Source organism: Pleurodeles waltl, chromosome 9 (genome assembly GCF_031143425.1).
Source record: "Pleurodeles waltl isolate 20211129_DDA chromosome 9, aPleWal1.hap1.20221129, whole genome shotgun sequence".
In the NCBI taxonomy this organism is placed as follows: domain Eukaryota; kingdom Metazoa; phylum Chordata; class Amphibia; order Caudata; family Salamandridae; genus Pleurodeles; species Pleurodeles waltl.
In genome coordinates, this window is record NC_090448.1 from 34,129,587 (window position 1) to 34,143,992 (window position 14,406).

The 14,406-nt window shown below is 43.7% G+C and overlaps 1 protein-coding gene across 1 annotated transcript in view; it reads left to right on the plus strand.

Moving 5' to 3' along the window:
- The window catches only part of SLC25A20 (solute carrier family 25 member 20), a 61,152-nt gene that overhangs the window by 26,956 nt on the left and 19,790 nt on the right, over window positions 1–14,406 (plus strand). Inside the window, exons 5-8 of the mRNA XM_069206210.1 lie at window positions 2,658–2,775; window positions 9,246–9,318; window positions 10,531–10,640; window positions 11,500–11,624. Of these exons, the coding sequence (XP_069062311.1) occupies window positions 2,658–2,775; window positions 9,246–9,318; window positions 10,531–10,640; window positions 11,500–11,624 (426 nt within the window). The remainder of the gene's footprint in view (window positions 1–2,657; window positions 2,776–9,245; window positions 9,319–10,530; window positions 10,641–11,499; window positions 11,625–14,406) is intronic.

Below are 14,406 nucleotides of genomic sequence, written 5' to 3' on the forward strand. Positions count from 1 at the left end.
GCAGATGTTCTCAGTCGACGCAGCTCGGTCGACCACGAGTGGTGTCTTCATCCGGATCTGGTTCTTTACATCTTCCAGATGTGGGGGTGTCCGCAGATAGATCTGTTTGCTACTCGGGAGAATGCGCAGTGTCCGTTATTTTGCAGCCTCCAGTATCCGGTGCAAGGAGCTTTGGGGGACGCGTTTCAGATGTCCTGGAAGGGTCAGTTGCTTTACGCGTTTCCTCCCATACCCCTGATTCCTCGAGTTTTGAGGAAGATCCGCCAAGACCGGGCTCAGGTCATCTTGATAGCCCCAGATTGGCCAAGAAGGGTGTGGTACACAGACCTTCTCCAACTCTCTCTGTGCCCTCCGCTCCGTCTCCCTTACAGGGTGGACCTCCTCTCGCAGTCACAGGGGCAGATTCTACACCCCCACCTCCAGAGTCTGCACCTTAATGCCTGGAGATTGAACGGGGCAATCTGAGTGCTTTTTTTCCTCTCCCACCGGAAGTGGTGGATGTTATTTTAACGGCCATGCGACACTCCACCAAATCGATCTATGCAAGTCGATGGACTAAATTTGTACGCTGGTGTGGAGAGAACCAAATTGATCTCTTAAAGGCTCACTTGTCTGATATATTATCATTTGCTCTTTCTTTGGCACAGAAGGGTTGTGCAGTTGCCACAGTTAAGGGCTATTTATCAGCACTGTCGGCTTTTCTGTGCCTCCCTGATCAACCTTCCTTGTTGAAATCTCCAATTGTTTTGAGGTTTGTTAAGGGGCTCACTAATAAGTTTCCGCCCTCCCCATTTGTTATGCCTCAGTGGGACCTTAATTTAGTATTAGCATTTCTAATGGGATTGCCATTTGAACCAATGCATTCTTGTGCTTTGCGTTTGCTGGTTCTTAAGACTCTATTCCTGGTAGCCATAACATCGGCCAGAAGAGTCAGTGAGCTTCAGGCTCTTAGTGTAGAGTCTCCATACCTTTCCTTCTTTAGAGACAAAGTGGTGTTAAGGACCAAGGCGGCTTTCCTCCTGAAGGTTGTTACACCCTTTCACTTGGGGCAGTCTATTACTCTTGCTTACTTTTACCCTCCGCCTCATCCATCCAAGGAGGAAGAGAGGCTCCACCGACTGGATGCACGAAGAACATTGATCTTCTTTGTCGACAGGACGGGGGAGTTCAGGCTAGATGATCAGCTCTTCGTTGGATATGTGGGGAAGAGGAAAGGCAGAGCAGTCCACAAGCGAACGCTATCCAGGTGGGTCATTGTCTGTATTAAGCTTTGTTATTCCTTAGCTAAGAAAGAACCACCTGTGGGGCTTCGTGCCCATTCCACCAGAGCTAAGGCTACCTCTTCGGCTTTGGCTAGGGGGGTTCCTGTGGTTGACATCTGCAGGGCGGCAACTTGGGCGTCCCTCCATACTTTTTTGTTAAACTTTGTTTGGATTCTGAGGTTAGGAGGGATGGCCAATTTGCTCGCTCGGTGCTGCAGGATTTCTTGGTTTGACCATTCGGGCACCCACCTCTGGAGGTAGTACTGCTTTGGGACTCTATTCTTTAGGTGAGGAATCCACAGGTAGGTGTATCCATCAGAAGAATAAGATACTTACCTTCGGTAACGATTTTTCTGGTGGATACATTAACTACCTGTGGATTCCTCACGGTCCCACCCACCTCCCTGTTGCCTGAATGGTTGTTCCACGAAATCCTTGGGTGAGCGCCTATTGTCTTGTGTGTATGTATGTGTGTGTGTGTGTGTGTGTGTATATATATGTATACCTACTTTATGTATATAGTTATAGAATGTATATATGTATTTCTTTATCTGGTTTTGATAATTCAAGTACTCATGATTGATTTTGACTGGCATATTTAATTTCTTGTTGTTTTTAGTGTAATAACTTGTGTTTTCACTTCTTTGGATGTGAGTATGTTCTCTTCAAGGTCAAATTTTCACCTGTTCGCCTCTAAGGCACGTAAAAAATGGTTATAACTGAAGTCTGCACGTCCACGAGGGCTTCTTATTGCCTAGATGACGTCATACGGTGTCGCGTGGAGTCGGGCTATTGTGACGTCATCGTCGACGTGCAGAGCTAGAAGAAAATTCTGTCGAAGCTGGCGCGAGGGGGGAGAATTCTTTAGGTGAGTAATCCACAGGTAGTTAATGTATCCACCAGAAAAAGCGTTACCGAAGGTGAGTAACTTATTCGTTTAGCATAACAATACCTCTTCCGCTGCCTCCTACCATTTTGTCATAGAATGTGTTTTGTTAACTCGTACCACTAACGTAATTCATGTTTTGTTTACTTGAATGAGTAAATACAAATTAGTTTATTTAAGGCATCAGTTGTGTGTGCCTTTCTTGTAGCAAATGTTTTAATTTACTGGAACTATCCGCTTGTAGTATAGTCATGTAGGACATATTGGTGAAGAAAGCTGAACATTAATAAAGAAAAAACTAGTCGTCATTAGCCAAAGTTTTCCTTGGTGTCTTGTTGATATAAAGTGTTTGTAAGAGTAAGGGTTTAAAACCGGTTCAGAGACTTCCTTGAACTTTGTACTGCACAATTTCAGGAAGGGGTAATGTTCCATGAAGCCAAACAGAAATAATATACATTATAGTCTGCTTTAAATTGTGTTGACAGTAAGATGCACATTGTGTTCAACAGATTCAAGCTGCCTCAGGTGAAACAAAGTATGCTGGTCCCATGGACTGTGCAAAACAGATTTACAGAGAAGCTGGAATTCGAGGAGTTTATAAAGGAACAGTGCTCACCCTTATGAGAGGTATAATGTACAGAAACTCTCAGGACTTTGGTCCTCTCTCCCTCTTTGCAGAAACGCTGAAACGTGTAATCTAACTGTTAATGTTGTATTATCTGTGCAGTACTAAACTCTTATTTACAATGTAAATGCCTGGTAGCTGTTTCAGAACATGCCATCTTTTAGGGCCAACCCTATCAAAATATTTTTAAAGATAAAGAATGTATATGGTATATATATTTTTTTTTTTTTTAATCTTAAAATACATTTTAAAAAAGTGCCAACATGCTCACTGTCTCTAGTGGAACCTAAGCACATTCTAAAATAGGTAAAAACACACTAATAACTCCTTTCTCAATTGGTCAGGGGCTTGCAACTGGAAACAGCTGCAAAAAGCTCAGCAAAAATAGTGGTCTTCAGTGGGATCCCAGATAGAGTATATCTATAAGTGTCACTAGGGCGGTGAGGCACTTTCCTGTCACCAATAACTTAAACTCCATCCCTGTTTTTTTTCTCCATGTACTGTCGTCATGCAGAAAATCACTCCACCTTCAAAGCTTCTCATTAATGGCAAGTTTCAAGCAAACCATCCTGTACGGATAACATCTCAACATAATGGGCTATTCATTAAAGTTCTGAAAATCAAATAATTCCATCCAAACATTTTTGTGTGGTGGACCGAACCTGACATCCATTTATAATAAGGAATTTAGGGCCTTTAACTTTTTGGTCTTAATCTCAGAAATCCGAAGTGTTATAAGGGCACTTGACCAGTAGCCTACTCCTTGTTATGGTCTCAGATCTCGTACGGTACTTGCAGTAGCCTTATAGCATTAATATGACAGTGCTATTTATTTAATTAATTAATATACACGCGTCGCCCATTTTATAGACATCAGTTCTATATTTTTACATATAACACATCTCACAATATGACTCAGGCCACTTTATAAATTAAACCCTGTTTAGTGGTGAACACTCTGCTGTCAACAAACTGGGTAGTGCTCCTTTTATTGATACCAGAGCAACAAGATGCAGAGTGGCCTCTCTGGGATTTAAGGTTGTGACGTTCAAGTTACACTTAGTGGTGGATGCATTAACCACATAGCGCTACATCTCACCCTTTCTGATAACGTATGAAGATTTCACTGCCTGAATATGGGAAGGCTAGATTTTCCTGGGAGATGTGTATGCTGTTTTTCGGTCTTGCGGTGACCGACTACAAGTCGAACCTCCACTCAACTTCATTTCCAATAGAATTTAAAGGAAAAGTATAGGTTTAATTGCTTTTTTTTTTTTTTTTTAATGTACGCATACTCAACATGGATTTCACTTAGTCCCCATGAGTCGCTGAGGCTACTAGCAGTGCTTGAACAGGATGAGGTGGGTTAAAATGGATGACTCTTGAGAAATATTGAAACTCCAAGTGGACTTGTAAGTGAAGGAAGAGCCTGCAGTTTGGTTGCCTTGTTCAATATTCCATAGACCCCAAGGTGATAGTGTTTTGAAGGTGAATTTGGCTAAAGGTTTTATTAAAATTCAGCAAATTCCGTCACTAATACATCCTTCCTGGGAAGACTGATATTAACTGACCCAACCCACCCTTCCAGGTGTCCTTTATTACTTACGTTATAGCAGTCTAACATGGTTAAGATAGTTATACTATACTTGGAACCTTCCGGCACTCCCCTTCTCCCAAAAAGGAAATTGTGGAGTGTAAGGAAATGCCTCCTTGGCATGGTTACCCTCTGACATTTTGCCTTTGCTGATGTCAAGTTATGATTTGAAAGTGTACTGAGGCCTGCTAACCAGGCCCCAGCACCAGTTTTCTTTCCCCAACCTGTACTTTTGTTTCCACAATTGGCACACCCTGGCATCCAGGTAAGTCCCTTGTAACTGGTACCCCCCTGGTACCAAGGGCCCTGATGCCAGGGAAGGTCTCTAAGGGCTGCAGCATGTCTTATGCCACCCTGTGGACCACTCACTCAGCACAGACACACTGCTTGCCAGCTTGTGAGTGCTGGTGGGGAGAAAATGACTAAGTCGACATGGCACTCCCCTCGGTGCCATGCCAACCTCACACTGCCTATGGCATAGATAAGTCACCCCTCTAGCAGGCCTTACAGCCCTAAGGCAGGGTGCACTATACCATAGGTGAGGGCATAGGTGCATGAGCACTATGCCCCTACAGTGTCTAGGCAAAACCTTAGACATTGTAAGTGCAGGGTAGCCATAAGAGTATATGGTCTGGGAGTCTGTCCAACACGAACTCCACAGCACCATAATGGCTACACTGAAAACTTGGAAGTTTGGTATCAAACTTCTCAGCACAATAAATGCACACCAATGCCAGTGTACATTTTATTGTGAAATACACCCCAGAGGGCATCTTAGAGATGCCCCCTGAAACCATACCCGACTTCCAGTGTGGGCTGACTAGTTTTAGCAGCCTGCCACACACAAGACATGCTGCTGACCACATGGGGAGAGTGCCTTTGTCACTCTGTGGCTAGTAACAAAGCCTGTACTGGGTGGAGGTGCTTCTCACCTCCCCCTGCAGAAACTGTAACACCTGGCGGTGAGCTTCAAAGGCTCACCCCCTTTGTTACAGCACCCCAGGACACTCCAGCTAGTGGAGTTGCCCGCCCCCTCCGGCCACGGCCCCACTTTTGGCGGCAAGGCCGGAGGAGATAATGAGAGAAACAAGGAGGAGTCACTGGCCAGTCAGGACAGCCCCTAAGGTGCCCTGAGCTGAGGTGACTCTGACTTTTATAAATCCTCCATCTTGCAGATGGAGGATTCCCCCAATAGGATTAGGGATGTGCCCCCCACCCCTCCCCTCGGAGGAGTCACAAAGAGGGTGTATCCACCCTCAGGGCTATGATCCATTGGCTACTAACCCCCCAGACCTAAACACACCCCTAAATTGAGTATTTAGGGGCTCCCAGAACCTAGCAAGATAGATTCCTGCAACCTAAGACGAAGAAGGACTGCTGACCTGAAAGCCCTGCAGAGAAGACGGAGACACCAACTGCTTTGGCCCCAGCTCTACCGGCCTGTCTCCCCACTTCAAGAAAAACTGCAACAGCGACGCGTTCCACAGGGTCCAGCGACCTCTGAAGCCTCAGAGGACTACCCTGCATCTAAAAGGACCGAGAACTCGGAAGCGTGAGACTTTGCATTCTTCAGAGTTGACCCCCCAGAGCACCCCCCCCCCCTCTCCCAGCGACGCCTGCAGAGGGAATCCAGAGGCCTGGTAAAGATTCTGCACGCGCAGCCCCCAGGAACTGAAGGATCCGACCTCCAGTGCAGAAGCGACTCCCAGGTGGCCCTCTCCCTTGCCCAGGTGGTGGCTTCCCGAGGAGCCACTCTTCCCCCCCCCCCCCCCCCCCCCCCCCCTTGCCTGCCTGCTTCGCTGAAGAGACCCCTGGGTCTCCCATTGAATCCTATTGCAAACCCGACGCCTGTTTGCACTCTGCACCCGGCCGCCCCCGTGCCGCTGAGGTTGTACTTTTTGTGTTGAAACTGTATGTGCTATTTTGCTAATTCAAAGTTCCTAAGTGAAATACCTTTCATTTAAAGTATTGTTTGTAAATCTTGAACCTGTGGTTCTTAAAATAAACTAAAAAAATATATTTTTCTATATAAAAACCTATTGGCCTGGAACTGTCTTTGAGTGTGTGTTCCTCATTTATTGCCTGTGTGTGTACAACAAATGCTTAACACTACCCTCTGATAAGCCTACTGGTCGACCACACTACCGCAAAATAGAGCATTAGAATTATCTCTTTTTGCCACTATCTTACCTCTAAGGGGAACCCTTGGACTCTGTGCATGCTATTTCTTACTTTGAAATAGTACACACAGAGCCAACTTCCCACATGGAGTGACTTGTCTTCTTTCAGAAGATGCTAGACAGGCAGATGACACTGGAAGGGTAGCATGCCCCACCAACATTGAGTGATCTATGTTCATCAGCCAGTTCTGGTGTGCAGTTTGACTTATGTAACAATACCTTTTTATCTTTGCCACCTTTTTCTTTTTTTTTTTTCTCAATGAAGTACTTCAGTGACGTGATGTTGCTAGAGTTTCATTGATTTTTATTAACTGCAAGATCAACTAAATTTATGAATTGTTATAACTATTGGCCAGCAATATTGATTGCCTGATTTGTTTAATACACTTTCATGGTTGTGCCTGACCCCTGGATATTTTACAAAAAAGCCAATTAACTATTTATTTTGTACCCCCATATAACCATGAAGTTTGGGGCCTATTTACGTAAATAGAAGATGGTATACTCACAATATCGCACTTGAAATCAAGACACACCAGACTCGAAGAATTTAGACTTCTCAGACTACATTTATATTCAGTAAGAGGGTAATATGCATCAATATTCAGTGTGTAAAACCAGTCCTGTTTAAAGTGGGCCGCCTGGCCCCAAAACCACAGTGCCCTGTTCCTAGGGTCCAAGCATTTGATATTCCAATCCCAGTGAGGAACTGCACTTTTTTTTTTTTTTTCTGCAATCTGATGCTGTTTGGCCCTCTTGTGTCCATCATTGACCATGCTAACTTAACCCTTCCCAACTTATCTGACCCTGACCCTGACGGGTGTTAATGCTGACAAGGATCTGTGCATTGCAGTAGATTCTTGTCTCCTGAAACTTGTAATGTCTAAGAATTTACCATTCTTATTTTAGGAGTTACAATAACGCGTCGCTCTCCAAAGACCTCCCATTCAAACTGGTATTTAGGATAACTGTGTGCTCGAGTCCAGCATCCACTTTCCGGGTTACATCTTATAACTGACCTGAGAAAGAAGAGTAGGGAACAAAATAGGTTTGGGTGTAATTGGTGCGCTGGGAAGGGATTCAAACATATGACATGATAAACACTCAAATGTCTGCTCTTCTGACACCCCTGTTTAGAGGACACCGCTCCAAAGAGAAGGTTGTGCATAATGGAAGTAAATATTGTTACTGGTAGTCACCTCAGTGGTGCACTTTTGATCAACTGCTAAAAGATTTTCAAGTGCTTTTTCTTTGCCAGTACTATGATCTGAAGCCCACTCTGACCTTCCTTCCTGCTCTAGCCAGGGGGAAGAAGCGATGGTGTGTGGACTTCAGAAGGGAATGCGGAGGGTAAATATGACCTGGGCATTGCAGTTCTACAGAGCTGCAAATATAGTAGAGGAGATTAATATTTCATTTTAAAGAAGGCAATCATTAAAAGACGTATTGGATAAGATTAGCTTAAAACTCTTCTGAATACAAGACGTCCAGACACCCCACAATAACCGGATCGCTTGGTGTTAAATCAGCATCAGAATTACATAAGATCTTTGACATAATAGAGTCATTTTAGGTGAAGAGCTGAGGTCGAAGTACTTTCAGCTGAAAAGAAAGGCATATATGGACCTTGGTGTCTTGACTTCTTATTAGTTTCTGAGATTCTCACCCATGTAGCGAACATTCCTTACAGCACTCCGTGTGCTGTATAAATAATTCATTCTTTAATGTAAAAGATCCCATCCACTCTGTGGACAAACGTTTGTATGGTATCTCGCTTGGTACGGTCTCCTTTTAAGACACTGGATTTCTCATATGTGTTGACACACTTTATCTTACAGCATGACATCCCTAGCATAAGGTGTGTCTAGATTAGTACTCTGCATTGGTTTGGAGTAATCAGAATTGCAAATTCTTCTTTGGAATGGAGACTATAAAATCATGGAATGTAAGTGGTGTTCTGCAGCATAAGACACTACCTCCATGCTCATGTCTCTTCTTATTTTTAGGCATTGTGACGTGTTTATCTCTTGGGCTGTTGATATTTATACAATTCAGTGTCCTAGCCCTTTACAAAAAGCCACTGATACTCTTGTGGTCGTTTGGGTGTCATTTACAAAGCATACTGGAGGCCACCAGTCTTATGATAGCATCCGATTGGAGTAAGTTGCAATTTGTGACTTACCTCTGTAATATTCAAGAGGCAGTTCGGGTTGTGACCCACTGAATTGGAATTTTATGAACAGACCTACGAGTACACAGGTCAGCTTACAAAGTTCCACCCTGGTCACACAAATACTGGTCACAAATTTCGACCAATAGTGTGGGACCAACGTTCTGTATGTTAAGCCATAAGATTTTAAGCAAACTGTAGCACATGTTCTGAAATTGTTCCTTTAGATTATTATCACTTGATGTGTGTTCTGGGGGTTGCTGATACTTGATACTCTCTTGTGGTGGTGTCTGAGTACAGTCACACATTAGCACCTCTCTTATGTACATGGCGGCAAAGTGGAAGACCGCATTTATCTGTCTTTGCATTATTCTGTTGTTGCCTTTGAGTTTAAAAAAAAAAAAAAAAAAAGTGTGAGCAGTCAAGACGGGTAGCATTTCATCACATCTTCGGAGTTATTGGTAGTATATTGTTCTTGTAATTTGTATTTTTCCCTCTCTAATTCTTATGCATTTGCTTTTAACCTAGATGTTCCAGCTAGTGGAATGTACTTCATGACTTATGAATGGCTCAAAAACGTTCTGACCCCTGAGGGGAAAAGGTGAGTAGAATGGGAATAAGTTCAGAGTAGCCAGAAATGTTTGTGTTCCTGTTCCTCCCACTCACAAGAGAACAGGAATATTTGGGTGTTAGTAATCCTGACCGATCCTTTCCTCAAGTGATCAACCTTCACTAAAATGTGGCCTCGTGTTAAACTGGTTTTATGTTACTAGTCTGTCCATTGCTGGTTGAGCTGTCTACCCAGCTGTTGGTTTTTACTGCATGATTTGTATCCTCGTGCCAAGTGTCTGGCCTCGTCATTACTCGAGCCATTGTGTCTAAAGTGTATCGCTCGTAGATGGGGCTTGCACTGTAATCCTTGTGAAGCCGCTGCATCACTTTTTATCATTGATAATGTTTTGTAACTGGTTAAGATACAGATAGAAAATAGACCTGCTGTTGATCTACTAGTCCATAAGTGTAATCTTGCATATATCCTGGTTTGTTGTCATTTGATTTCCTTTCCGTACACTTACAACAACTCCACAGCTTTCCTTTGCACAAGATTTGTTTAAAGCAGACATTTCTTGCGACTCTGGACAGTCTTGAGTGGAATGTATGCCCGACACATTTATATCTCAACCGGTAGTGAAAATGGGAACCCCATAATAAAAAGTATCATCAGAGTCCTAATTGCTTCTGTGGATGGCCCTTCTGGTGTAGTACATTTAAAACTTGTATCTATGCTAAGACAAACAACTGTGCCGCTCCGCTCATCCATAATTAAAATGCGTAGGATTTTGAGAATGTTCCAAGAAACAAAGCTTATAAAATGTTTACTCTTCAATATTTTTTTTAAACCTATTTATCAGCAAGAGAAAGCCATGTGCGGATGAAGGGGAGATGGATAAGAGGCAGCAGACTAGAAGTGGAGCAACTGATTGGGTGGTATGCAGGGGGATGGTCCACACTAGTCACTAGTCACCGTTGATTACCCTGATGTACCACCGCAGTGGACAGTCCTAGGAGTTAATTAAAAGCTGCATTTTTTTTTTCTAGCGGGGGTACTCCATTCAGTTGGAACAAAGTAACATACCACTCATTTTCACCTAGAGATCTGTATTTGACGTCATTCTAAGCTGATGGTCTGAATTCCTATCATTTAGCTTTAGTTTGTTAATCCTGTTTGACCAGCTAGAGTGTTTAAAAACTTGTGTGCCCATGTTAATTTTGAAAATAAAATAATCCTATTTCAATCTCTCACATGTTGCAGTGTCAGTGACCTCAGTGTACCCAGTATTCTTTTTGCTGGTGGAATGGCAGGAATTTTTAACTGGGCAGTAGCGATTCCTCCTGATGTACTTAAATCCCGCTTTCAGACTGGTACGTAAAGTTGTGCATGCGTATTTGTGACTTGAGAGGTTTAACTAAAAGGACTTTATATGGAAATGGACATTGTGGTTGCTGAGACACCTTACTGTCCTGTTAAGCTGTTTAGGTTCACAATTGGCAAAGGTTTGTCTCCCTATCTACATTGATTTGCCTAATTCCTGGAGAGTAGCACACAAGTGTTTGCCATGTGCCGTCCAAGGGACTATCGCCTTTTGCACCCTGACTTCTCCTCCCATCAGAATATATTTAAGCTCACTGGATCATATACCTGGTAAACAAAATCGCAGTGCAAGCGTTTTGTACACAAACATATATACGCTTGTGTGTTGCAGATCTAACATCTTTTCTAGGTTTCTATAAATCCTGACAAACAGGCCAAAGACGTCTGATGTGCCTTATAGTGGTTAAAGGCCATCTTACCAGAACAAGTTTTTCAATAGTACATTTTGTCACTAATTTGAAGGTCGGGTACACTGTTGGCATGCCCAGAGTCTCAAATTAGAAACTTTTTTTTTTTTTTTATTTATTTTGTCCAGTAAACAAAATACTGCATCTATACTATTATTTTAAATAAGGCCAAGTAGTCTGTAAAATTGAACGTTAAGCATCTGTAACATAAAGCCTATAAAACTGCTTGTTTTGACTTTCCATGTGTGGCAAAATTAATAATTGCTAATCCTGGATGCAGATATTAAACTATGAAGTAAATGTAACATTTTATGCACTTGGGTTGGGAATGTTAGTTCCCATTAACTTTTAGCACAGACAATACAGTAGAACAGATCTTCTTGTATGAAGAAATATTTTCTAAAGTACTAAAAGTCGTTAAAAGATAGTTATTTCCTCATAGCACCTCCTGGGAAGTATCCTAATGGATTTAGAGACGTTTTACGGGAACTTATACGAGAAGAAGGCATTGGATCGCTGTACAAAGGCTTCACCGCGGTCATGCTCAGGGCCTTCCCAGCTAATGCTGTGAGTAAAATGATAATTTTTTTCTGTGTGGTTAACAGTCTGTTACATCTGCGTCCATTCACATATCCATTTCTATGTATGTACAATTTTAAGCATAAAACATTGTCTGGCTCAGCACACTCCTGAGCCCTGTCTACTTTGCCCCTCAGTCTTTATCTGTTCTGTGGAATGGATGGTTCTACCTCCTATAAACATTCTTTTTCTGTCTCCTGTTAATAACAATAATTCTTATATTTAATTTTTGTTTTAGTTGGCACCTTTTATTTTTCATGCACATGCATTAAATGTATTCTTTCTTCTTAAATACCCAAATTCACACACAGCAGTGCTTTTCATGCCTCTGAATTTTATGCAGCTTAGCAAGATTGTCTCGCTGGGCACTTGAAACATGTTTGCCAGCTCAAATGGCTGGCCTGTCCTGCCTAGCAGGCTGGGTCTTGAAGACTTTTTTTAATTTTTATTTTTTTCTGGCAAGGAAGAAAGGGACACAGCAAGTCTTGTTTTATTAAAACTTCTGTTTCAGTGTTCTCTTGGTTGCAGACTATATACTCCTAATCGTTTGCATAGATTTCGTTTGAGAAAACATCCTGACGTCAGGAGACCCTCTCTGGTGTCCTGGCATCTTTTTGATATGTCACCTTTAGGTTTTTGTATTTTTACATTTGGGAATGTTTGTTTGAAAATGAATTCGGTTGTGTTTGTCTCTCCCAGATGCCTTTAAATTGGAGTTGCTCAAACTATCTTTCATGTTCACGTTTTAAGGGAGAGGTTAACTGCACTCAAGTCTAGGTCATGTCTCTCTGATACTGTTAACATAGCCCAGTCTAAGTCTTAGCACCATGGTTTCCTGTTTTTTCTTTTCATGGTGACCGACATTGTGGTGTTTTTTGTGTGCAAGGACTTTAGCATGTTTGTGCATATGCTGCGAAGAAAACATACTGTTCGATGGCATATGTTGAGCACAGTCCGCTGCCTGGTGTTGGGCTCGGAGTATTACAAGTTGTTTTTCTTCGAAGAAGTCTTTTTTGGTCACGGGACCGAAGGACTCCTCCCTCTTCGGCTCCATTGCGCATGGGCGTCAACTCCATCTTAGATTGTTTTTTTCCGCTGTCGGGTTCGGACGTATTCCTTTTCGCTCCGTGTTTCGGTTCGGAAAGTTAGTCAGAATCTCGGAAGAAAGCGTCGGTATTGTTCCGTTCGGTATCGGGATAGTTAGGTACATCGACACCGATCATCGGAAGACTTTGGGGTAGCTTCGATCCCCCGTTGGGGCCTGGTCGGCCCGACCGCGTGCGACATCGAAGCCGATGGAACGGACCCCGTTCCGTTTCTGCCCAAAATGTCACAGTAAGTATCCTTATACAGATCAGCACTTGGTCTGTAACTTGTGCTTGTCCCCCGAGCACAAGGAGGATACCTGTGAGGCCTGTCGAGCCTTCCGGTCCAGAAAAACACTCCGGGACCGAAGAGCCAGGCGTCTACAAATGGCGTCCACGCCGACAAAACAACGTTTCGACGACGAAGAGGAAACATTCTCGGTTCCGGACTCAGAATCCGGAGACTCCGACGTCGAACAACAAACAGTGAGTAAGACGTCGAAAATAAAAACCATCGAAAAAACAAAAGCCCAGGGGACGCCACTGCCAACAGGCCATGGCTCGACCCATAAAACCGGCGAGCCGTCGAAGGCGCCGAAAAAGGGCACACCCATAGCGAAGACACCCGACTCCGGTCGAGGGACCGCCATGGAGCAACCTCGGAGCCGAGATAGCGGCTCCGAGAAGCAAAAACAAGATGCCGGCACCGAAAAACATCGGCACCGAGACACACTGCCGAAAGCCACAAAAATTCAGTCGGTACCGAAGCCGAAAAAAGATTCACTCTCAGCGCCGAAAAGTTCCACACCTCCTTCCTACACAGAGGAACAAGGAATAAGTGGCCAGATGCACAGATTTGGACAAGAGCTCCAAAGTGTAGAATCAGACTACACACAAAAGAGACTGTACATCCAACAAGACACAGGGAAGATATCAACCCTTCCCCCAATAATGAGAAAAAGAAGGATCGGATTTCTCAAGGATGACGCACAACCACAAGCCAAAGTGGTTAAAAAAGTCACGCCTCCGCCCTCTCCACCACAACAGGCATCGCCGGCACAAACACCGCAAACTACTATAAGTCAAGATAATCAGGATCAAGACGCTTGGGACCTATACGACACCCCAGTGCCGGACAATGATCCCGATTCATACCCCACAAAGCCGTCACCGCCAGAGGACAGTACCTCATACTCGCAACTGGTGGCTAGGGCAGCAGAATTCCACAATGTCCAACTGCATTCCTATCCTATAGAGGATGATTTTTTATTTAACACCCTCTCGGCTACACATAGCCAATATCAATGTCTCCCAATGCTACCAGGGATGTTACGGCACGCAAAACAAATTTTTGAAGAGCCCGTAAAATCAAGAGCCATCACCCCAAGGGTGGATAAGAAATACAAACCACCACCCACAGACCCAGTGTTTATTACTTCGCAGTTACCACCTGACTCCGTAGTAGTAGGGGCAGCTCGCAAAAGAGCAAATTCCCATACATCTGGTGACGCCCCACCTCCGGACAAAGAAAGCCGAAAATTTGATGCGGCAGGAAAAAGAGTCGCATCACAGGCAGCCAACCAATGGCGCATCGCAAATTCTCAAGCGCTGCTAGCCCGATATGACCGCGCACACTGGGATGAGATGCAACTTCTCATAGACCATCTTCCCCAGGAATACCAAAA